Below are 24402 nucleotides of genomic sequence, written 5' to 3' on the forward strand. Positions count from 1 at the left end.
GACGAAGAGGTTTACAAAAAGGCCCCAAAAACTTTGAGAGACTATTTTGAAATAAATTTGAAGACAGATGTTAAAAAAAGAGTAATCTGGGACGCAAGTAAAGCTGTTATGCAAGGATTTTTGATACAACAAAATACAATAAAGAAGAGAAGCCAAAATGAGAAAAAGGATAATGTCAGGGAACTGACATCAGAGGCATGGGAGAAGGAGAGGGTCTCTGATTCTGCAGGAGAAGGTCCCAGCGCTAGGGGGAGACTCAGCTGGGAAGAAGGGGAAGGGAATAAGTGTAACACCAGGGATCCAGGAGAGCAACGGGACAGGGAGGTGCAGGGGCTCCAGGATTCTTCGTTGGAAGTTAGTGAGGAGAGCCCAGGCACCCCGCTGCCCACGCCCACCCTGCGCAGGAGACTACCGCGCAGTGAGAGGCAGAGACGCTTGGGCGTCAAACAGCTCTTATGTTGGCAGCGCTTTAAGAAACGCCCACAGACAGATTCTACGAGTGACTAAGGGCAGCCACGCTGAGATGGGCTGTGCAGTCCGGAGGGTTTAACCAGGCAATCCAATGCTCAAACGGGGCAGGATTACGCACGAGTAACTCCCAACCACTACAGATAAGATTTTGGAAAAGATAAAAGAAGGAGAAAAGAAGCTAAGATCTAAACCAAAGTCCCAAGAGATTTTGAGAGAAATCAAGTTATATCATACACAATATATGGAATTGATGAATCAAGAAATAGAATGGAAGATTAAACAAATGAGACAAAGGACATTTGAATCTGCAGATAAATGTGGTAAACTCCTGGCTTGGCAATTGAAGAAAAGGCAAAAATTAAATACGGTTACAAGCTTAGAGGTTGAAGGAAAGAACATTTATAAGCCAAATGAGATTAGAAACTGCTTCCAGAGTTATTTTAAAAAACTATACTCGCAAGGGCCGCAGAAAGAAGGGGACATAGATGAGTTTCTAAAGAAATATGGATTACAAAAAATTTCTCATCAAAGTAAAATAGATCTGAATCAGAAAATAACTGAACAAGAGATAGAAGGTGCCATTCAAAATATGCAAATGGGCAAATCTCCAGGACCAGATGGGCTGACTTCCAGATATTACAAAGCCTTGAAGGAGTGGTTATTACAACCTCTGAAGGAAGTCTGCAATGAAATTTTAGAGGGGAAAAAAGCACCAGAACCGTGGAAAGAAGCTTCTATTACACTCATACCGAAAACAGAGACTGAAAAGACTCAGCTTAAGAACTACCGCCCTATATCATTACTCAATGTGGATTACAAAATTTTTGCAGACATTTTGGCAAAAAGATTGAAAAAAGTATTGGTGGAAGAGATTCATAAGGACCAAGCGGGCTTTCTCCCAAGAAGACATTTGTCAGATAACGTGAGGAATATAATAGACATTTTGGAATTATTAGAAGTGAACATAAACACTAAAGCAGTACTGTTATTTGTGGATGCGGAGAAAGCCTTTGACAATATCTCTTGGAGTTTTATGAAGAAGAATCTACATGGGATGGGGGTAGGCCAAGGATTTGAGAATGGTATGGGTGCAATATATTCAGAACAAAAGGCTAAATTAATCGTAAATAATGTGATAACGGAAGAATTTAAAATAGAAAAAGGGGCACGACAGGGGTGCCCAATTTCCCCATTACTTTTTATATCAGTCCTGGAGGTTTTGCTAAATATGATTAGGAGAGACCAGCTGGTTAAAGGGGTACAGGTCGGAGCTAAACAGTACAAATTGAGGGCCTTCACAGATGACTTGGTACTTACTTTACAAGAGCCAGAAACTAGTACAAAAAGGGTTTTAGAATTAATTCAAGAATTTGGTCAAGTTGCAGGATTTAAGTTGAATAAACAAAAAACCAAGGTATTGGAGAAAAATTTAACAGTTACTGAAAGGGAGAGGTTCCAGAATGAAACAGGATTAATTGTGGTTAAGAAGGTGAAATACTTGGGGATTAATATGACATCTAAGAATGTGAATTTATTTAAAGACAATTATGAGAAATGTTGGGCAGAGGTAAAAAAAAGATCTAGAAATATGGTCAAATTTGAAGCTTTCCTTGTTAGGCCGAATCGCTGTTATTAAGATGAATGTATTGCCGAGAATGTTGTTCGTATTCCAAACATTGCAAATTGTGGACAAGATGGATTGCTTCAAGAGGTGGCAGAAAGATATCTCGAAGTTTGTCTGGCAGGGCAAAAAACCCAGAATAAAATTTAAAATTTTAACTGATGCAAAGGAAAGAGGGGGGTTTGCCCTGCCAGACTTAAAACTGTACTATGAATCAGCAGCTTTCTGCTGGATGAAAGATTGGCTACTTCTGGAGAATACAGATATTTTGGACTTGGAAGGTTTTAATAATGTATTCGGATGGCATGCATATATATGGTATGACAAGGTTAAAGCTCATAAAGCTTTTAAAAATCATATTGTCAGGAAAGCATTATATAATGTTTGGATTAGATACAAGGATTTGCTGGAAAATAAAACCCCAAGGTGGTTGTCGCCAATCGAGGCAAAAGCCGTGAAAAAGCTCAATATGGAGGCCAAATGGCCAAAATATTGGGAAATTTTGGAACAAGAGGGAGATAAACTGAAATTACAGAGTTATGAGAAATTGAAGTTTAAAGTACGAGATTGGCTCCATTATTACCAAATAATGGAGGTTTACAAACTGGACAGGAAAATTGGCTTCCAGGTGGAGAAATCAAAATTAGAAACAGAATTGTTAGAACCCAATACTAAGAATCTGTCAAGAATGTACAACTTGTTGCTGAAATGGAATACACAAGATGAAACAGTTAAATCAGTCATGATTAAGTGGGCACAAGACATTGGTCATAACATTATGTTTGCTGACTGGGAACAGTTGTGGACCACCGGTATAAAATTTAAGGCATGTAATGCCTTAAGAGAGAATATTATGAAAATGATTTATAGGTGGTACATGACCCCAGTCAAGCTTGCAAAAATCTATCATTTGCCTGATAATAAGTGTTGGAAATGTAAAGAAACTGAAGGTACGTTTTTTCACCTTTGGTGGACGTGCCCGAAGATTAAGGCTTTCTGGGAAATGATTCACAATTTCTTTCTAAAATCACCAAGCTGTTCATTTGGCTGAGTAAGGGAAGCCAAAGGAGAGAGAAAATTGGGAAACTATGGAGGCCTTGAGTGATCTATACCAGGAGTGGGGAATCGCTGACCTGGGGGCCAAATGCAGCCACTGCATGCCCCTCCACAGGGCCTAGGAGATGGGGGGGGAGGTAGTACTGTTAGGATATTTCCGTTCCACCTTAAAAAGGGAGCAGGTTCTTGTGTCACAGCCTGCGCACTTCTGGCTCACATGAAGTTTCTGTTTTTGTATATAGCTGTTGTTCTTCTCTCTGTGCCCGGACACGCAGGAAGGCAGTCATGTTTAGCTTTGTTCTGACCAACACTGAATAAAGTTGTAAATATGCTCTCCTGAGTGCATCTTTCGTTGTGCGAACTCTGCAAAGGGCTTGCACCACTCCTTGGAATGTGGACAGCTGTTTCTGAGGCTTGCGTCCCTAATTGACTGATACTGTTCTACGGGACATTGATGGATCATCCAGAATCGATGTGGAGGCATGATGGCCTTTGTCTCCCTGGCAGTATCCCAACAACAGGTTATGGGCCCAGATTCACGGCACTTACAGGAGAGTAAGACTGCGAAAGACTGTGAGGTATGAGGGGGAAAGCGAAAGCAAGGCTTTTCTGCTGCCGCGGAAGAGTCTTTGTAGTCCGGCAGGCTAATTAGCCTGGAAGATGAGCCAAGCAGGCTTCAAGATTTATGAGTTGCTGAGATAAGGAGGCAGAAGACTCACGGCTCAAGTAAAGAGCCATTCTTCTGTTTGGGATCACAAGGGGGACATCAGAAAATGTTTGCCTATATTGTGTGAAGACTAGCATTTATATTTTTATTTTATTTGAGGCCTCTTCCTCCCTCTGCTTCCTCTTCTGTCATCATGCCCCTGCTTACTTGTCCCCATGGAAACAGAGAGTTGGCGCTAGAAGGAACTCTGAAAGACACTCCCACTGTGCCCCGTTTGTTGAGGGTGTGGGCACTTCCTCTTCCTTTTTGCTCTCTCATCATCATTCTTCCAGCAATGTAGAACCATGTGCTTGTCTGAGCTCCAAAGCTTAGACTCCATCATAAGCTTGACCAAAGTATGTCTTTGTAACTGGATCACCATTTTAAGCCCCTCTGGACAAAGCTGCTGTATCTGTTACTCTTCAACAAGTATTCTGAATGAGTATATGTTATTTTTACCTTTTTCAAGCAAGAATTTCAAGCAAGGGGGGGGGGGGGAGGAAAGACTTTTTAAGCATCAAGGGGATCCACTCTGCTGAACTTACAAACATGAGGAAGGGAGGATAATATCTAATAAATACAACTTTTCCGAGCATCAATACGCTTCTCTACATGAAGGGCAGCAGGTGATGGCATGATGTGATGTCATACCATCATGTTGTGCTTGTGTGTGGTGGGCACCCTCCTCCTCCTGCAACAGGCTACTTCCCTTCTCCCCCTCCCCCCCAAAATAAAATCATCTGAGGGGCATGAAAAGGGCAGAGGAGAGATCAGCTGCACACAGTCTCAGTCATGGAAAAAGCCCTGGAGAGGAGACTTAGGCAGATGTGAGGTGTTTGTTAATCTTTCGTCTTGGCAACTGATTTCATGGAGTAAAACCCACAGGAAATGAGCTGTTGTATTCATTAGGCCTGACACTCTGTGAAAATTGTGTTTTTACTAAGAAAGAGTTAACTCAAACTTTTGTGGAACCAGAAGAAACCCGAGTCCCCCTAAAAAATGGACGCAAAACTAGCTAGCTCTCTTTAACTGTGAGACCGAATTGTCTGCCTCAACATTCAGTCTGAGCTGTTACATGACTGAAATGTCTCCCAGTATAGGACTGTGATTGATTAATCTCCCTCAGGCATTTCAAAACGACCCTTGAAGAAGTATCTGAATTTGTACAAGAGGGACAGGCCACAACAAACTTTAAAGTAAATACCTTAGAATATTTACATGGTTTTGCAGAAGAGAATATGCTGTACTCATTGATTGATTCTTAAAGAAATTACTGAAGTATTAGCTTTGGTGGGGGTTGCGCAGCACATCTGCTGTGGCACTCCCCATTTTACCTCTAGTGGTGAAATGGGATATACAGTGTTACCTCGGGTTACATATGCTTCACGTTACATATGCTTCAGGTTACAGACTCTGCTAACCCAGAAATAGTACCTCCGGTTAATAACATTGCTTCAGGATGAGAAAAGAAATCGCGTGGCGGTAGCGCGGCAGCAGCGGGAGGCCCCATTAGCTAAAGTGGTGCTTCAGGTTAAGAACAGTTTCAGGTTAAGTACGGACCCCAGAATGAATTAAGTACTTAACCCGAGGTACCACTGTATTATTTTCCCCAACAAATGTTGCATTTGGTAAAATAACACAACACACATTATTAACCATATATATTTATTTTCGACATGATTCAATGATTTCATTTTCACATGAAAGTCAAATACAGCCTGTCTTTGAGGAGCAGCTTCTAGACTTCTAGAAAGAAAGCCTGGGAGTCCTCAGGATGAGACCATCCCTTCTTCAACCACTAAGCTGTGCAGTGGTGTCTTCTGTGGCATCCTCGTCCATTGCTTCAGTGCACTCTAATTGAGTGATCTTAAATCCCGATGATTCAAGATCAGTCTCCAGCAACCCCTGATTGTATTCACACGTACTACTTGTTGCACAGCCTCGGACAGCGCCCATCAGGGTGCTTCCTCCTGTTGGGGAAAAAACCACACACACATTTTTGGAATCTAAAACCCTCTCCCTCAAACAGAAGGGTGGGCAACCTATTTCAGCCCAAGAGCTGTTTTCCAGTCTGGGTGACCTTCTGGGAGGTCCACAGGCCAATGGAAACATATGTAAAATTAACCTTTACACAGCAGGCTATTTTACACATACATTCAAACCCCCCTTTGTGTACTCCCTCCAGGTAACCAAGAGTTCAGGGGCAACAATCCAGCCAGGCCAAAGCATACAGGTAGGCTATGAAGTGGGGCTTGTGAGGGGTGTGGCCTAGGGAAAGGAGGTGTGGCTAAGTAGGATCCAAAGGGCTAGAGAGAAAGAGTCCAAGAGGAATGCCTTTGGCCCCTGGGCCTGTGGGTCTCCATCCTGCCCCCCTCCAATTTAAAGTGCAAATTTTAAGATGTATTTTTATTTAACAAAATCTATATACCGCTTGTTTGCAGTAAAAACTGCTAGGGGTTTACAAGAAATATCTATATTAGCAGTTAAAACCATTAAAACATTTTAAACTCATTGGAATGAACAGCAAAAGGGAATAGAGAATGTGCCTATCTGAATGGGTTTTTAAGGTGTTGCTGGGGAAAAAATGGAATAAACTGGCGCAGGGTTCTAGGCAAGAACCCCAGAAATCACTAGCCCTTCCCTGTATTCTCCTCCTCCTCCCACCTCCCTGCGCACACATCCCTCCTCCTTGGGCTCTTGCCCATCCCACACACTCTGTGAGGGCAACGTGGGTCTCCTAATAAATTTCAGCACCATTAATAAACAAGGTATCCTAGCGTCTTTTAGGGGAAGCCATGACTGCTCAAAGTGGCATGATACTGCTTTAAATGCATAGTACAGATGGGGCCCTAGCTGCACTCCACCATACAAGACTCACCAAACTTCATGCGACCCCCAATGTAGAAGCATTGATCCTCCTCATTTCTGCAGCTGACAGTCTTCAAGCCCTCGCAATCGTCTGACAAGGTGGAGAAGCAACTCGGGCACTTCAGCCCATTGGGCTCCCTCGTCTCATGCTCAGGCACTGGAAAACAATCACCACACCACACCACACCAACATTGCAGTTAGTCAATGTATTTCTTTTGCAGATGCAAACCACAATGTACTGTATATGAGGGGTGGGAATTGTACTCCTCCTTCAAAGAGCGATGCCTACCACCTTCCAGCACTTCTCCAAGTGCAGTGCTTCAGCCATGCTCCATTCATCCAGGGCTACATTAAGGCATGGTGCAAGAGATTTCTGACTCGGGCCACATTCACAGCATACATTTCAAGCACAGGGATACCACTTTAAGCAATTGGGCTTAGCACTGAGCAGCATTGGGGAACATTCTGAGAGACAAAATGGCAGCCACAGATGCACACAAACGATGATAAAATTCTACAAAATGGCCCTCTTCCTGAGAGCGGGAAAGAGAAAGAAAGCTGTTAGTAGTTTTATCCTTAAAAAATCACTTCTGGAAAACATGTGCCTAGTTTTGGTAAAATCATGATTTCACCTAAGAAAAAATGCCAGCTAATAAGAGCTATTTTTTTGCTGATCCATAGCTCTGTGAAGGGAATAGGAGTTTTCCAATTAACTCTCAACACCCTTAAAAATCTACCACTCCCACAATTCTTTGTCCTAGTGTTGTTATAGTGTTTACAATAAAAACTTACACAAGGGTGTTGGGAATGCTAAGGAGAACTACAAAGTGGTGCCTCCTCCCACCAAGGAAGGAGGGGTGAGTGAAGGTCTACATCAGGTACACGGGAATGTGAACATCTACATCAGAAACAAGGGTGGGAGGAGACCAGACTTATTTCACACGGGTGTTTGAGGCTAAAATGGAGAGCATGAGGGCTCTTTGGAGGAAAGAGTAGGGATGTAAGTATCAGAAGCTGCTGCAGGAGAGGGACTGTGAGTAGCATCACGTAAGGAATGTTTCTAGGACTAAGGTATAACTGTGAAGCTCCCTTATAATTTTTCCTCATGGATGTTGCATGCTGTTCAATTAATCTTGTTATTGATACATGGTTTTGGGTTTTGTTGTATCTGCAGTCTTTCTTTTACTATGCTATGTTGTTAAATAATGCAAAGATCCTTTTAGAAAGCCCTGTTCTGTGGCGAAGGCAGGAGCCCATGTTGCGGATGTTTGTAGAAGGGCTGTCCAATCCAGAGGTATCATACTGCTTTCTCACTCACTGGATCATCACTTTGTTGTGGTGAGTTGGTTTGCATGTTCCTATGACTTGAGTGAGCGAAGCCGTCGGGAATCTCGTACTCCTAGCAGGGTCACCCAAGGCAGTAAGGTCAAAGGGAAGGAGCTAGAGAAAGAATGATCCCCAAAAGTCCTCAATGGCAGAACAGGCTGATGATTACAAGTGGTATGTTAGAACAGCTGTGAAGACAGATGAAGGCTGCAGCAGATAGGAATTTACCGGTTCATTGTGACTACTCATGCCATCGGAACAGAGCCCTACTGCGAAGATTGTGCCTTGGTCAGCATGCACTGATCTACACACTTAAAACAAATTCACACACAGGCGTCTTCCAAAAACCCATCCGAAACCCAAAAAGTCCCATGGCGATTGGCAAATGGTAATGGGGCAGGATCGTGAAATGTGGAAGTCCTTAGTCATGAACCAGCACATGGGCAGTGGATACAGAGTCAGTCGTTCTGACTCAAGGAACAAGGCAGTTGAGTAGAAGGAAAAGGAGGCTACACTTTCTTCTGTAACAAGAACATCTGATACATGGGGTAGGCTTAGCTATCAAAAATGATCTTGTGAAGCTCCTGTCAGAAGTCTCTAACAGTAATAATGAGTGACTCTCAACCTCCTAAATAAAGCCCACCAAAAACCAACAGGCTTCCATTATAAGCACTTATGCACCAACACTGGATGCTGATGAAGGCATTAAAGAAAAATTTTACTCTCAGAAACTATAAGGAAAATAAACTCATCCTCCTGGGTGATTTTAATGCAGGGGTTGGGCGAGATTTCGATCTGTGGCCTGGGACTATTGGAAAAGAAGGAATTGAAAACAGCCACAGAACAGAATCTTAATTTTGACAATATATGCAGCGCACAACCTTGTTATTACCAACACACTCTTTTGACAGAAAAATTAATTTTAAACTTCATGGTGGCATCCTTGATCAAACCACTGGCACCTCTTAGACTACGTCATCGTCTGTGCTAAAGATCGCCATGATGTGCTCCTTACCGGAGCTATGACGAGTAGCGACAACTGCTTGACAGATCACTGACTAATACACTCCACGATTGCTATCAAATTATACCTTAACGCCGGCTTCAAGGAAGGAAACCAAGGCACAAAATGAACACTCAAGTCCTTCAAGATCCCATTAAGTGGGATTGCTTCCAAATGACTCTTAAGGAGTCTGCTTTCAGAATTCCCTGATAAGATCGATGTACACTGGATCAAGCTAAAAACATCCATTATTGCAGCCTGTGAACAAACTAATGAATACCAAACCAAGGAACACCAGGACTGGTGTGGTGTTATTCCTATCTTCCTCTTCACCTGAGGGTCTCAGTATGCAATTCATGGTAGCTCACTTAGCCAGGCTCCAGCTCAGCTCAGCACAGCTTCCAGCTTTGGGGTTCTTGGTTCAAATCCCAACTCTAGCTTCTGTCTCTAGTTTGAACAGGATGGTGATACAGGCCTGCGTCATCAGCTGGTGTACGCAAGGAGCCTAGCCGGGGCTTAAAGATGGAACCTTCGTATTAATTGTTTCAATGAGGGCCACACTTCCTTCAGGGCAATTTTTTAAACTTTTTATTCTTTGCACCACCTGGTTCTTCTCCCCTTTGTGTAGATAGTGCTCCTCTATAGCTTAGTAATTAGGTGGCACTGGAGCCCATTGCATCTAATACATTTTTCTTAGCATTTGCTTTAACCTGAAGATATTAATTCCATGAATGGAAACCTAAAAGAAATAAGTTCCCTCCCATACAAGAAGGACAGATGCCTGTCCCACTCAAAATATCTCTACAAATGCAAATGCAACAAAGAAAATGGGTCACTCTAGGTTTGGGGGCTAGAACTCTGGGAAACCAATGAGGCAGTGAGTTGTAGTGGTTAGCGGGTTGGACTAGAATCTAGGAAACCAGGGTTCAAATTCCACTGTAGCCATGACACTTGGTGAGTGGTCTGGGGCCAGGAACCATCTCTCAGCTTAACCTATTTCACTGTATATTTTGAGGTTAACATGGTGAGCGGAGGCTCAAGCTTTTTGGAGGAAAGCATAGGATGTAAATACCAGAAGCTGCTGCAGGAGAGGAACTGTGGGGAACATTATGGGAGGGGTGTTTCTAGGACTAAGGTAAAACTGTGATGCTCCCTTGTATTTCTTGCTAATAGATGCTACATGTTGTTCAGGTAATCTTCTTATTGAGATTTTGGGTTTTGTTCTATTAGTTCCCGCCACCCCCATACTATGGCTCCAATGCTTCCCTGCTCATTCCCTCCGTCAGTGGTTCCGCCCTTTCCCACCATTCTGAATCAGGTTTGAAATATTCTTTCCTAGTGTCACCCTCAGGCACCTCCTGGAGTGTCTGGCTGCCACCACTCCTCCTTGTCTAGCCAGTCCCTGACATCAGGATACTGCCAAATACTTGTTTGTCTTTCTTTGACCTCTCTCATTACTTGAGTTTTGTGAGACCAGCTTTCCTGATGATGATACTTACTTTCAGGAGGTCCGCTGTTGCACATATCTGTTTTGCAGCAGGAGAGCTTGCTGCGCAAGTATATTGATGAGGTTATGGAGACACTGGAATAGTCTGCATCACACAACTCTGTATTGATGCAGGACTTGAGAACCATTGTTGACCCCAAAAGTGCTATAAAAGAAAGAATTAGAAAAGGAAATAAGGATCCACCTTATGTGGCAGCATCCAGAGGGGCAGGTGATCTGACCACCAAGAAAAGCATCGCCTAATGCTCCTGCCTTTGAAGCTGTGATGTGATCCTTGGAGGCAAGATCTGCCACCTCCTCGTCAGTTCCTCTACCCCATTTGAGCCACCCCATGTCCCTGTTGTTTGTTGCAGGGATCTTGTAGCTCCTTCCTTTTTCTTTTTTAATGTAATGTTTAATAAAATTTCTTTTTTCTTTTATAACAACCAAATAAAATGTCCTCATCACATATATGTTTGCTCAAATTGAGCATTGACTTCCGTACCCCGCCCTGACTTCCATATGCAATCACTTTTATCTTCTCATTTCTAAATCACTCTATTTACTTTCCCTCCATGCTTAAAAGACTTACTTCTAATATTTATAAACAGATATTAAATCATAACCTAACAAAATATTTTAAATCAATCCTGTAAATGTTTTAAAATGTTTGTAATGTTCATTCATATATTGTACAAATTTACTCCAGTCCTTTTCAAACACTTTGTCTTGCTGGGTTTGTATTCCCCCAGTCAGTCTCGGCAGCTCGGCGTATTCAATCATCTTTGTCTGGCATTCTTCCAACGTTGGAAGTTCCTGCTGCTTCCATTTCTGGGCTAATATATCCTTTCTGCCGTGGTAGCATATAAATATATTTATGTCTTTTGGGGAATTTCTTCACCTATTATCCCTAATAAAAAAGCCTCTAGTTTTTTTACTGAAATTATTATTGAAAATCTTTTTCAGTTCATTATATATCACACCCCAGTAAGCTTTAATCTTAGGACACATCCACCACATATGGAAGAAGTTCCCTTCCCTCTCCTTACATTTCCAACATTTCCAATATACCTTATCTTGAGCTCTATGCATTTTAGCAAATACCACCTCGGAGGCTCCGTCTGCCTTGCTGGTGCCCGTGCAGGAACACTGCCTCTTTCCTTGTGGGGTGGTCATTTGCAAAGCTCAGGTTGCAAAGCCACCCTACCTATCCCTTGCAGGGCTGCCTGCACTGCTTGGCTGCCTTCGACTGGCAGAGTGGGCTCCGTCTTTCCTCCTGTGCTGAAAAAGGCAGCCAGGTGGCAGCCAAGAGCCTGCACTCCACCCAGGCACTTGCAGCTGGGGAGGGGGAGCAGTTTAACTGAGTCCCCGACCCACTATTGGCTCATGTGAGCCATTGGTGATTTGGGGTTTCTGCAAAATTGCTTGGCTGAGGCGAGGGTAGTGGTGTGCTCTTAACCCAAGCAGTTTAAAAAGGGAGGGAGGAATAACCTTTATAAGCCTCATCATGTAGCTTGTTTCTCCCACTGCCGGTACCAGAGACAGACCATGATGGTGATTTCACTCAGCGATATATCTTTAATGAAACTGCCACCCGTCCTGAGTCCCTCTGCCTCCAGTTCCAGGCTGCAGCTTGTTTTCTTTTTTCCTCAGTGTGCTGGGTGCTGGAGGCAGAGGGACTCGGGATAGGCAGAGTTTTCCCCACCGATTTACTGCTGAGTGAAGCTGTCATCACGGTCTGCCCCTCCTACCGGTCCTGGGGCGAAATATCAATAAATCGCCCAGGCCTAATCTTCAGTCACCCTTTCTTCTGGGTCTGCAGGGTGGGGAACATTTTATGGTTTGCCTCAGGTATCCAATTGTCTTGAGCAGGCCCTGCTTGGAGCAGAAAGAGATTTATCCAGTTATATCTATTTGTTGTATGTGAGTCAGGAATGGAGAACCTTTGGCTGTCCAGAGGTTTCTACCACCCTTCTCCTTATTGAATGGGACCAGTTCAGGAGGCTTCATGGGAAGGGATTCATAAATGAAATAAGTTTTGTGGCTGCCCAGGTAACTGGACAGGGTGGATTAAAATCAATTATTATTTTTTTAAAAATCAAAATAATCAGATTTTTAAATTTAAATCAGAATTTTTAAAATTTAAATTGGACTTTTAAAATTTAAAATGTTTTTTTTAATAAAAAAATGCTGTTGGTGGAAAAATCTTTCTAAAGATAGTTTTCTATTTAAGTTACATTATAGTCCAAATAGTAGATAGGTAGCCATGTTGGTCTGCCATAGTCAAAATAAAAAAAATTCCTTCCAGTAGCACCTTAAAGACCAACTAAGTTAGTTCTTGGTATGAGCTTTCGTGTGCATGCACACTTCTTCAGATACACTGAAACAGAAGTTGCCAGATCCTTCTATATAGTGAGAAGGTGGGGAGGGGTGTTACTCAGAAGGGTGGTGGGAATGGGAGATAGGCAGATAGCTGAGAGAGCCTGTTGACAACTCTTAACGACTGTAATAGGTCTTACAGGAAAAGGCAGGGGGTGAGAAGGTGAGAAATGGTTTAGTCATGTATAGTGAGATAAGATTCCAATGTCTTTGTTCAGCCCAGGTCTTTCCATGGTTTTAAGTTTGGTAATGAGTTGTAATTCAGCAGCTTCTCTTTCCAGTCTATTTCTGAAATTCCTTTGTAGTAAAACAGCTACTTTGAGATCTTGTATAGAATGTCCTGGGAGATTGAAGTGTTCTCCTACTGGTTTCTCTGTTTTGTGATTCTTGAACATTTATTAAACCTCACAAAAATTTCATAATTATCTGTGAATGTATTTCTAATAGTATAACCAAATCAGTAATTTTTGATATAATTGTAAAAACTACTCTGAAAATTTATTATTCCAAAAACGGAACCTTCATCTCGTAAATATTAAGATTATACCAGCAAGAATGAGTCTTTCTGTAAACAAATAATAATTAAATCAAGTCTTAATGACTAGTGATTTAAATCATGATTGAAATTGATTTGATTCAAATAAATCCACCCTGTAACTGGACCAATGAGAGTCGAAGCTGGAGCTAATAAAGGGAGCATTTACCACAGGCAATTAGGAAAGGGCAATATGTCAGTGTCAGTTTCTCTTGGTTTCTGATTTTAAGTTCATTTCTCCACATTTTCATATCAGTTTCCAACTCTCACCCCCATCAACATTTAGTGTGAATGTTATTTTCACTCTTAGGCCCTATCTGCAGGGTCATACTGATTTAAGCAGTTATGGTTTCCCCCATTGGGGCGGGGTGTGTGTGGGATATTTGTTGACCATATTGGCTGTGAATCCTGGCGGACTAGCTCTCTACCTTGCAGGTTATTTTTCACTTGGCCTGGGAGATGGGAACCTGATAGACTGACTCCAACTAAAAAAGCAGAGGCTGCTGAACGGACACTTGGGTTGGGGTATTGTTTTGCTTGTTTTGTTGCTGTTACTGATATACATCTTTTCTACCTTTATTTTTAGCTCTTCTTATGAATTAGGTGACTGTTGCTTGATTTTGTTGTAGCTTCTTATATGCACACTTTACCGTAGTATGTGCATTTGTCTATTGATTACATGGCCGGACAACTGAATTGCAAAAGTGGGAGAAGGGCAGATTTTGAAGGATGTCTTTGTTTTGCTCTGCCAATTGAGTAAACACACCTTTAAATATGAACTGACTTGAATTTCTTCCCTGCTCCTACAGACAATGCAGAACTTAGAACACTACTTTATGAAAATAATAATAATAATAATAATAATTTATTATTTATACCCCGCCCATCTGGCTGGGCCTCCCCAGCCACTCTGGGCGGCTTCCATAAAAACCAAAAATACAGTAAAATGTCACACGTTAAAAACTTCCCTGAACAGGGCTGCCTTAAGATGTCTCCTGAATGTCAGATAGTTGTTTATCGCTTTGACATCTGCTGGAAGGGCGTTCCACAGGGCGGGCGCCACTACCGAGAAGGCCCTCTGCCTGGTTCCCTGTAGCTTTGCTTCTCGCAGTGAGGGAACCGCCAGAAGGCCCTCGGCGCTGGACCTCAGCGTCCGGGCAGACTGATGGGGGTGGAGACGCTCCTTCAGGTATACTGAAAAGTCATGTTTCGTGGCTTGTGGCTAAGATATGGCCTTCGAAAGTGAGTCAGGGGGTTTATGTTTTGGTGATCAAAGAGGTTGAAAGTTCTTCTCACTTACACAGTTTGCCAACTCCACGAGCAGAGAAGCAGGAGTGGTCACTGGAGTCGTCACACTCCTCAATGGTGGCATTTATGCAATCTTTTCCTTCATTGAAACAAGACTCACATGTCAGAGATGCCACTGCAGACAGGGGGAAAATGGGTTTAGAAAACTTTAGTAACTGTGTAGGAGGAATAGGTCTGCGTCAAGGTACATGAACACAACACTTTCTGCTACAAACGCCATCTTACGAGAGGCAGCAAAGGCTACCGACTTTGATAGCTTCAAAAGTGGACTGGATAAATTCATGTTTAGCATCCTCTATTGATATATTTTTTTCCTGCAACATTGGAGGCACTATTTGTCTGAATACTTGTTACTGGGAACTGTAGAAAGGGAGCTGTTGCACTCAGATCTTTCTAACAGGCTTCCCATAGGACCCATGGCAAGAACAAGAGGCTAGACTAGATGGACCATTGTTCATCTACATAATGCTTCATATATATATTCCTTCAGTAGATCTTAATCTCTGTGAATAGGGGTGGGCCTTGTATAGACCAGAGAATGATTGTGCAAGATGGCTCCTGCAGGCTGAGGGAGAGGACCAGTAGAGAAGGTGTGGGGAAACCTTTACCCCTCCCGAGGTTGTTGTACTACAACTCCCATCAGCACCAGCAAACATGACAGACTCTTGTAAGCACATCTGGTACCGCTGGAACCTGACTCCTCTCAGAGATTGGGGTAGTGTGTAACACCAGCAAACTAAAAGATTGCATGGGGTGGGGCAGAATAATTCCGCTCCGAAATAAAAGGTTAACAACTTTGGTTCGCCCTTTGGTCAGCCCCCATGGCTTTTCTCTTCATCAAATCTGGCCCGCTTTGAAAAAAGTTTGGACACCACTGCTTTAAATATAAGCTAGGATTCTGGTTTATTGAAGAGTGAACTACTGCCTCTTTTGCTCCCCCAATGCACTTGGGGATGCCACACCTCTGTATGCATTTGGTAAAATAAATATTATTGAGAACAAATTTTTAGGAGGAAAGGGCAGAATTTGAGTGGACGATGAGGGAAGCCGACAGGAAAAAAGTTCAAGAAACATACTCTTTGTTGTAGATGAAACCTAGGATTCTGGTTGATCCAAGAGTGGGCAACTGCCCCCATTGCTCCCCCAATGGACTTGGGGATACTGCACCATAGCTGTCAAGTGCAGTAGGGACTGTCCCTTATTCCAGTGCTGTTCCTTATTGATAGATGTCCCTTAAATGTCCCTTAAATGATGTCCCTTAAATTTCAAAGGAAGCAGCTCCTCTCCCTCCCTCCCTGCCAGCCAGGGAGGAGGGAGGCTCCAGCTGCATTGCTTGGCTGTGTTGCTCACCCAATAAGAAGTCTAAGAACGACTGGGGGGTGGAGCTTGCATGCCTTGTGTTTGGCTAGTTAATGCAAGCTGAGGAGGGTTTTGAATGCTGGACGCCATTTTGTTGCACGTGCTGCTGCAAACTTTGCAGTGCAAAGCCAGGCCGGGGAGCCATCTTAAGCTGAGGCTGCATAGGCCTTGTGGTGCATGTGATTCAGATTCTATTCAGTTGAACCTCTGGTTACAAAGTTGGTTGGACAGTGTTCTCGAAGCTACCAGCATGAGTTTGACCAGACTGCAGGAGGACAGGAAGACTGGAGTGCCTGGAACAGGTGAGGCTGCAGGTCCGTTATTTTGGCTGATGGTGCCTTATTTTTAAGGCTGCTGGTCCCTTATTTTCAAATCTGTAAATTGACAGCTATGCTGCACCTCTCAGTATGTATTTGGTTAAATAAAAACAAATATTGGGAACAAACCATCCTGATTGAAGATCCCTTGTAGCTTGACCATATGCTTTATTCCTCTCCCTTTCAAAGGAAGCACAAGTCCTTGTTCCTTTCTTCTCCTGCTTTAATGGCTGACGCCCCCCCCCTTAATTCCTGCCTGGAAACACAATGAACTGCCCAGCAGCTGTGGTTCTGCTCACCTGGATTCAGAAGGGTCAAGAGGAGGCAGGAGATCAGGAGTGTCTTCATCATTCTTGAGAGCTGAAGAGCCAAGAAGTAGTTCGAGAACAGCACTGGGCTGAGCAAGGAACTGAGGCTTAGTTGGAGGAATTTATAGAGGATTGCAAGGAGCACTTTGCCAGCACCCAGGAACAATGGATTCAGGGCAGTGCAACAAATTGCCAGAATTCTAATTGTGCTATACCATAATATAAAGCACAGTGTTGAAAAGCAATTAAATCTCTTCCCCCTTCCAAGAACTCCAAGGACACGTCCCTCCTAATCTGTGCCAGCGTAAGTTTCACCATCCTGGATGTGGGGAAATGAGTCCCATCAGGTTACAGCACTGAAATTGGATTATGTTTCTGGAAGCCAAGGCGGTTTCCCGGACAGCATGAACTTTTTCGAAAGGGGGACAAATGTCTGTCAACAGTTTCCTTTTTGTTACAGTAATAAAATGCACAGTGACCCGGATCCCCTCACTCCCATTAAATGCAGTTGCATTTGGAGTAAACCAATCTCTTCCCCCTTCCCAGGGCTCCAAGGACATGTCCCCCCTTTAACCTGTGGCACCCTCAATTTCACCACCCAGGAAGTGAAGCCCCATCAGGTGACACCAGAATTCAAAGCTCAGCAGTGAAATTGGATTAGATTTCCAGAAGTCCAGGCAATTTTGCCAGATTTCTCTGATAGTCAGAATCACAAATTTATTTATTTTTGGTAAGGGGAGACGAGTGTCAGTGTCTATCCAGTTTCCTTTGTTGTACAGTAATAAAATGCACAGTGACTCACAATCTAGATTTCTTCTGTCCCATTAAATGCACTTATTTGGGGGCTAAAGAATTGGTCCACTTGCTCTTTAAAATAAGTTGGTTACATTTAAGAGCAGGTGGGGGGGATTGCAGGTAAGTGTCCAGAGGAGCTAGCGTATTTAAGGGACTGTCTTTTACTGGGGCTGGATATACACAAGCTCAACTCCACGTCATTTGCTTTTGCTTCACTTGTGATGAAAGTCAAAGACAGTGTGAATGATGTGGACTTTGGCGTTTGGGGAATGCGGGGGGGGGGGGGGGGAGTGGCAGCATCACAGATATCTGTGGAGAGGTTTCTCGGTGCAATGTTAGTATTATGTATATATTTGTGTAATTTATAATGTTGCTATATAATCTACTGTAAGCTTAGGCTCTTCACATTGTTTCTTCTAAGAAGAATGGGACTCCCAGATGTTGGTAATCACAATGGAGAGGGTGGGGAGAGTGACTTTGGGCTCATGTCCTCTTCCTTCACCATCTTCTTCATATTATAAGAGGGAATTATTATACGATGATGTACTGATGTTATTTAACTCTAAAGAACTTAGCTTGAATGTATAAGAATGTACCAAATAAATGTTGGAAATGTAAGAATTGCAAGGGGTCATTCTGTCACATGTGGTAGACCTGTAGGGAGGCCAACGTCTTTTGGGGCATGACTTTTCCAAGAGTCCAGAATCTTTCTGGCCAGGGATATTGGTCAGCCAAATTACAAACTCTATTTATATATGCAGCTGTATTTATATATGCAGCGACAGTGGCAAGGGGTCTTTATGCTAAGATGTGAGAATACCCTGAAAGGAAGAATGGACGGTGAAAGCCTTAGAATTGTGTTTTAATATTCTGCTGGAAGCCACCCAGAGTGGCTGGGCTAACCCAGCCAAATGGGTGGGGTATATTATTATTATTATTATTATTATTATTATTATTATTATTATATGCAGAGATGACAAAGGTAAAGGAGGAGAGGCTACTACAACTGAGGCTTTTCCCCACATAATGCATTGGATCTGAGGGGCAAGCAGAGGACAAAGCCTCCCTGGGCGGCATGGGGGGGGGAGTGAAAGGAGTCTAGATCCCCCCCCCCAATTTTTACACACACACACACACACACACACACACACACACACACACACCCCTAGTGGTATCTCTGGTTATGTACTTAATTCGTTCCAGAGGTCCGTTCTTAACCTGAAACTGTTCTTAACCTGAAGCATCACTTTAGCTAATGGAGCATTCTGCTGCTGCGCCGCCGCCGCTGCGCGGTTTCTGTTCTCATCCTGAAGCAAAGTTCTTAAACCGAGGTAATATTTCTGGGTTAGCAGTGTCTGTAACCTGAAGTGTATGTAACCTGAAGCATATGTAACCCGAGGTACCACTGTGTGTGTGTGTGTGTGTATATATATATATGTTTTTGTCTAATGTTGCCACCTTCTAAAAGTTATTTATTAATGCATGCTTTTCTTTTTGTAAATGTACCAAAGCATGAAATGAAATGAAATTGGGATTATGAGGTTTTCTCTGGTCAGTGGAGGCTGTACGTGCTGTGTCCTGCTCGTGAAGTGGTTGTGGAACTTGCCATTCTTCTGACAGAAGATGCTGTATGTGGGCATGGGGGGACAAAAATGGTGGGAGTGTCAGTTGTGGGGAGTGAGAAATGTCCCTATTTTCATCTGAGGAATGCTGGAGGGTATGCAGTGGCTATTGAACATCAATATGAAGGTGTTGGGAACAGTGATTTGGAGTTCTGGAGTGAAGTGTCTTCCATATGTTGAAGATACCCAACTCTAGAAACTCCATAACACAAACTCTGGATTGGTGCCTGGATGCCATGGTGCATAACAGCCTACAAACTGAGCTTGAACCATGAAAAAATGGAGGCTTACGACTAAGTGATTTCTGGGTCTTGGAGATAGGTCAATTGCTTGGCAGCCTGGACACAGTGGTTCATGCACTGGTAACCTAAAGACTTGATATTGGCAGTATGCAGTGGGGCTGTCTTTGTATCAGGTCCAGAAGCTGCAGCTGTTGCAGAACTCAACAGCCAGAGTTCTCATAGCAGCAGACTACTGGCCACATGTCACTCTGTTGCTGAGACAGTGGCACTGGTTGCCAATTTGCTGCCAGGTCACATTCAAGGTGCTTATGTTTATTTCCACTGATTCCTGAGCAATGTGAGCCCAAAGTGCCTACACCCCTGAGGTTTAGTCAGCCTTCAATTCACACCAGGACAGAGAAAAGCTTTTATTCCTTTCTTATAACACTAGAATTTGTGGGCAGCCAATGGCAGTGAATGCCGGAGGATTTGAGAAAGATGGAAGAACGTACAGTGGTTACGAATGGGATCTTTTGTGGAGGCCTGGCCATATCCCAAAATCTTCGTAACCTGAGGTGCCCTTTATGCAGATGTGTGCGGCACTGTGGAGCACTTCTGCTCAAGAAACATGGTTTCACAATTTCTTTCTAAAATCACCAAGCTGTTCATTTGGCTGAGTAAGGGAAGCCAAAGGAGAGAGAAAATTGGGAAACTATGGAGGCCTTGAGTGATCTATACCAGGAGTGGGGAATCGCTGACCTGGGGGCCAAATGCAGCCACTGCATGCCCCTCCACAGGGCCTAGGAGATGGGGGGGGGGGGAGGTAGTACTGTTAGGATATTTCCGTTCCACCTTAAAAAGGGAGCAGGTTGTTGTGTCACAGCCTGCGCACTTCTGGCTCACAGGAAGTTTCTGTTTTTGTATATAGCTGTTGTTTTTCTCTCTGTGCCTGGACACGCAGGCAGGCAGTCATGTTTATCTTTGTTCTGACCAACACTGAATAAAGTTGTAAATATGCTCTCCTGAGTGCATCTTTTGTTGTGCGAACTCTGCAAAGGGCGTGCACTGGTCCTTGGAATGTGGACAGCTGTTTCTGAGGCTTGTGTCGCTAATTGACTGATACTGTTCTACGGGAGATTGATGGATAATCCAGAATCGATGTGTAGGCATGATGGCCTTTGTCTCCCTGGCAGTATCCCAACAACAGGTTATGGGCCAAGATTCACGGCACTTACAGGAGAGTAAGACTGCGAAAGACTGTGAGATATGTGGGGGAAAGCGAAAGCAAGGCTTTTCTGCTGCCGCGGCAGAGTCTTTGAAGTCCGGCAGGCTAATTAGCCTGGGAGACGAGCCAAGCAGGCCTCAAGATTTATGAGTTGCTGAGATAAGGAGGCATAAGACTCACGGCTCAAGTAAAGAGCCGTTCTTCTGTTTGGGATCACAAGGGGGACATCTGAAAATGTATGCCTATATTGTGTGAAGACTAGCATTTATATTTTTGTAAGACTACATAAAATGCCACGAGGCCTCTTCCTCCCTCTGCTTCCTCTTCTGTCATCATGCCCCTGCTTACTTGTCCCCATGGAAACAGAGAGTTGGCGCTGAAGTCCTGGTGAAAGATAGTGTGACTGGGCATGGTGAGAGGTGAATGAGAAGGCGGACTCTCCTTGCCTCTCCTGTGGATGATGTGCTCTGCTCTGTGAGGGGACTGCCACCCGCCTGTGAAGTGTGGGATATTTACCATGCAGCGAAACCAACACTGCATGTTTGCTAGATAGGCAAATGACAGGAGCTGAAGCCCTCTGAGTATTTTCCTGTATGGAAGGAACTCTGAAAGACACTCCCACTGTGCCCCGTTTGTTGAGGGTGTGGGCACTTCCTCTTCCTTTTTGCTCTCTCACCATCATTCTTCCAGCAATGTAGAACCATCTGTTTGTCTGAGCTCCAAAGCTCAGACTCCACCATCAGCTTGACCAAAGTATGTCTTTGTAACTGGATCACCATTTTAAGCCCCTCTGGACAAAGCTGCTGTATCTGTTACTCTTCAACAAGTATTCTGAATGAGTATATGTTATCTTTACCTTTTTCAAGCAAGAATCTGTGTGATTATTGTTTTAAGGGGGGGGGAGGAAAGACTTTTTAAGCAGCAAAGGGATACACTCTGCTGAACTTACAAACATGAGGGAGGATAATATCTAATAAATACAACTTTTCCGAGCATCAATACGCTTCTCTACTTGAAGGACAGCAGGTGATGGCATGACGTGATGTCATACCATCATGTTGTGCTTGTGTGTGGTGGGCACCCTCCTCCTCCTGCAACAGGCTACTCCCTTTCTCCCCCCTCCCCCCAAAAAACAGCAACCCAGGAGGGACAAGAAAAGGGCAGAGGAGAGATCTGCTGTACATAATCTTAGTCATGGAAAAAGCCCTGGAGAGGAGACTTAGGCAGATGCGAGGTTTTTGTTAATCTTTCGTCTTGGCAACTGATTTCATGGAGTAAAACCCACGGGAAATGAGCTGTTGTGCTCATGAGTCCTGACACTCTGTGAAAATTGTGTTTTTACTAAGAAAGAGTTAACTCAAACTTTCGTGGAACCAGAAGAAACCCCCGAGTCCCCCTAAAAAATGGAGGCAAAGCTTGCTGGCTCTCTTTAACAGTGAGACCAAATTGTCTGCCTCAACATTCAGTCTGAGCTGTTACATGACTGAAATGTGTCCCAGTATAGGACTGTGATTGATTAATCTCCCCCAGGAATTTCAAAACGACCCTTTAAGAAGTATCTGAATTTGTACAAGAGGGACAGGCCACAACAAACTTTAAATTAAATACCTTAAAATATTTACATGGTTTTGCAGAAGAGAATATGCTGTACTCATTGACTGAGTCTTAAAGAATTCCTTAAGTATTAGCTTTGGTGGGGGTTGCGCAGCACATCTGCTGTGGCACTCCCCATTTTACCTCTAGTGGCCAAATAGGATACACCACTCTTGACAGCAAGGCAGCCCAAAGTCTGCCATTCTCCTCTGGTAGGGACTTTATCTTCCTTCCATTTCTTTTTTCTCCCTATTTTACCTTAAGTGGAGAAATGGGATGCACCACCCAAAGTCGACTAATTATTGATTAAAATTTGACCTGAAAGTCTGGCAAGGGATTTCACCCCTGCTCGCTGCCAAAGCTATCTCCCATCTCCAAGCACTATTATTTCCCCCAAGAAATGTTGCTTTTGGTAAAATGATACAACATACATGATTTGCCATATATATTTATTTTGGGCATGATTCAATGACTTCATTTGTGCATGAAAGTCAAATACAGCCTGTCTTTGAGGAGGAGCTTCTAGACTTCTAGAAAGAAAGCCTGGGAGTGCTCAGGCTGAGACCACCCCTTCTTCAACCCCTAGGTCTTCTGTGGCATCCTCGTCCGTTGCTTCAGTGCACTCAAATTGAGTGATCTCAATTCCTAACGATTCTGCATCAGTCTCCATCAACCCCTGAGTGTAGTCACACGAACTAGCTGTTGCACAGCCTCGGATAGCGCCTGGGATCCTGGTTCCCCCTGTTGGGAAAAACACACACATATATTTTTGGAATCCAAAACCCACTCCCTGAAACAGAAGGGTAATCAACTTTTCTCAGACCAAGAGCCTTTTTCCAGTCTGGGTGACCTTTTGGGAGGTCCACATGCCAATGGAAACATATGTAAAATTCACCTTTGCACGGCAGGCTATTTTCTAGATACAGTCAACCCCCCCTCTCTGTTCTCCCTCCAGGTAACCAAGATACAGGGGCAACAATCAAGCCAGGCCAAAGCATACAGGTAGGCTATGAAGTGGGGCTTGTGAGGGGTGTGGCCTAGGGAGAGGAGGTGTGGCTAAGGTGGATCCCAAAGGCCAGAGAGAGAGAGTCCTAGAGGAATGCCTTTGGCCCCTGGGCCTGTGGGTCTCCATCCTACCCTTCCCCCACCCCCCAATTTAAAGTGCAAATGTAAATATGTATTTTTATTTAACAAAATCTATGCTTTAAATGTGTAGTATGGATGGGGCACTAGCTGCACTCCATCATGCAAGACTCACCGAACTTCATGCGAGCCCCAATGTGGAAGCATTGGTCCTCCTCATTACTGCAGCTGATGTTCTTCCTGGCCTCACAATTGTCTGAAAAGATGGAGATGCAACTCGGGCACTGTAGCCCATTGGGCTCCCTTGTCTCAGTCTCAGGCACTGGAAAACAATCACCCCACCACACCAACATTGCAATTAGTCAATGTATTTCTTTTGCAGATGCAAACCACAACTTGCTGTACATGAGGGGTGGGAATTGTACTCCTTCCAAGATGGATGTGTACCACCTTCTAGCACTTTTGCAAGTGGAGTGCTTCAGCCATGCTCCATTCATCCAGGGCTACATTAAGGCATGGTGCAAGAGATTTCTGACAGGGGCCACATTCACAGCATACATTTCAAGCACAGGGATACCACTTTAAGCAATTGGGCTTAGCACTGAGCACCACTCAGTGTGAAAGGCGGGATATCAAATCCAAACCCTTCTTCTTCTTCACTGGGGGGGGGGGGCATTGTGAGAGACAAAATGGTAGCCAGAGATGCACACAAACGATGATAAAATTCTACAAAATGGCCCTCTTCCTTAGATCGGGAAAGAGAAAGAAAGCTCTTAGAAGTTTTATCCTTAAAAAACACTTCTGGGAAAACATGTGCTTAGTTTTGGTAAAACCATGCTTTCACCTAAGAAAAAATACCAGCTAATAAGAGCTATTGTGTGGGGTTTGTTTGCTAATCTATAGCTCTGTGAGGGAATAGGGGTTTTCCAATTAACTCTCAGCACCCTTAAGAAACTACCACTCCCAGAATTATTTGTCCTAGTATTGTTATAGTTTTTACAAGAAAAGCTTACATCAGGGTGTTGTGAATGCTAAGGCGAACCACAAAATGGTGCCTCCTCCCACCAAGGAAGGAGGGCTGAGTGAAGATCTACATCAGAAACAAGGGAATGTGAACAT

General features: G+C 43.7%; 2 protein-coding genes across 3 annotated transcripts in view; both read right to left on the bottom strand.

The window, feature by feature from the left end:
• LOC308590533 (phospholipase A2 inhibitor gamma subunit B-like) overlaps window positions 1-21029 on the bottom strand; it is a 41848-nt gene extending 20819 nt beyond the window's left edge. The window contains exon 1 of one of the 2 annotated variants that reach the window (XM_081200668.1): window positions 20956-21029. In XM_081200668.1, coding sequence (XP_081056794.1) covers window positions 20956-21018 — 63 coding nt within the window. In that variant the 5' untranslated portion in view covers window positions 21019-21029. Of the gene's footprint in view, window positions 1-16735; window positions 16948-20955 lie in introns of those variants that run through there. The other variant, XM_081200669.1, reaches the window with a different exon arrangement.
• Window positions 21030-22635: 1606 nt separating this feature from the next.
• The window catches only part of LOC308590547 (phospholipase A2 inhibitor gamma subunit B-like), a 45237-nt gene continuing 43470 nt past the window's right edge, over window positions 22636-24402 (bottom strand). Inside the window, exons 4-5 of the mRNA XM_081200690.1 lie at window positions 23459-23605; window positions 22636-22941 (exon numbers count right to left, since the gene is read on the bottom strand). Coding sequence (XP_081056816.1) covers window positions 22754-22941; window positions 23459-23605 — 335 coding nt within the window. The 3' untranslated portion in view covers window positions 22636-22753. The remainder of the gene's footprint in view (window positions 22942-23458; window positions 23606-24402) is intronic.

This window comes from Podarcis bocagei, assembly GCF_964188305.1.
Source record: "Podarcis bocagei genome assembly, chromosome: 7".
Lineage (NCBI taxonomy): Eukaryota > Metazoa > Chordata > Lepidosauria > Squamata > Lacertidae > Podarcis > Podarcis bocagei.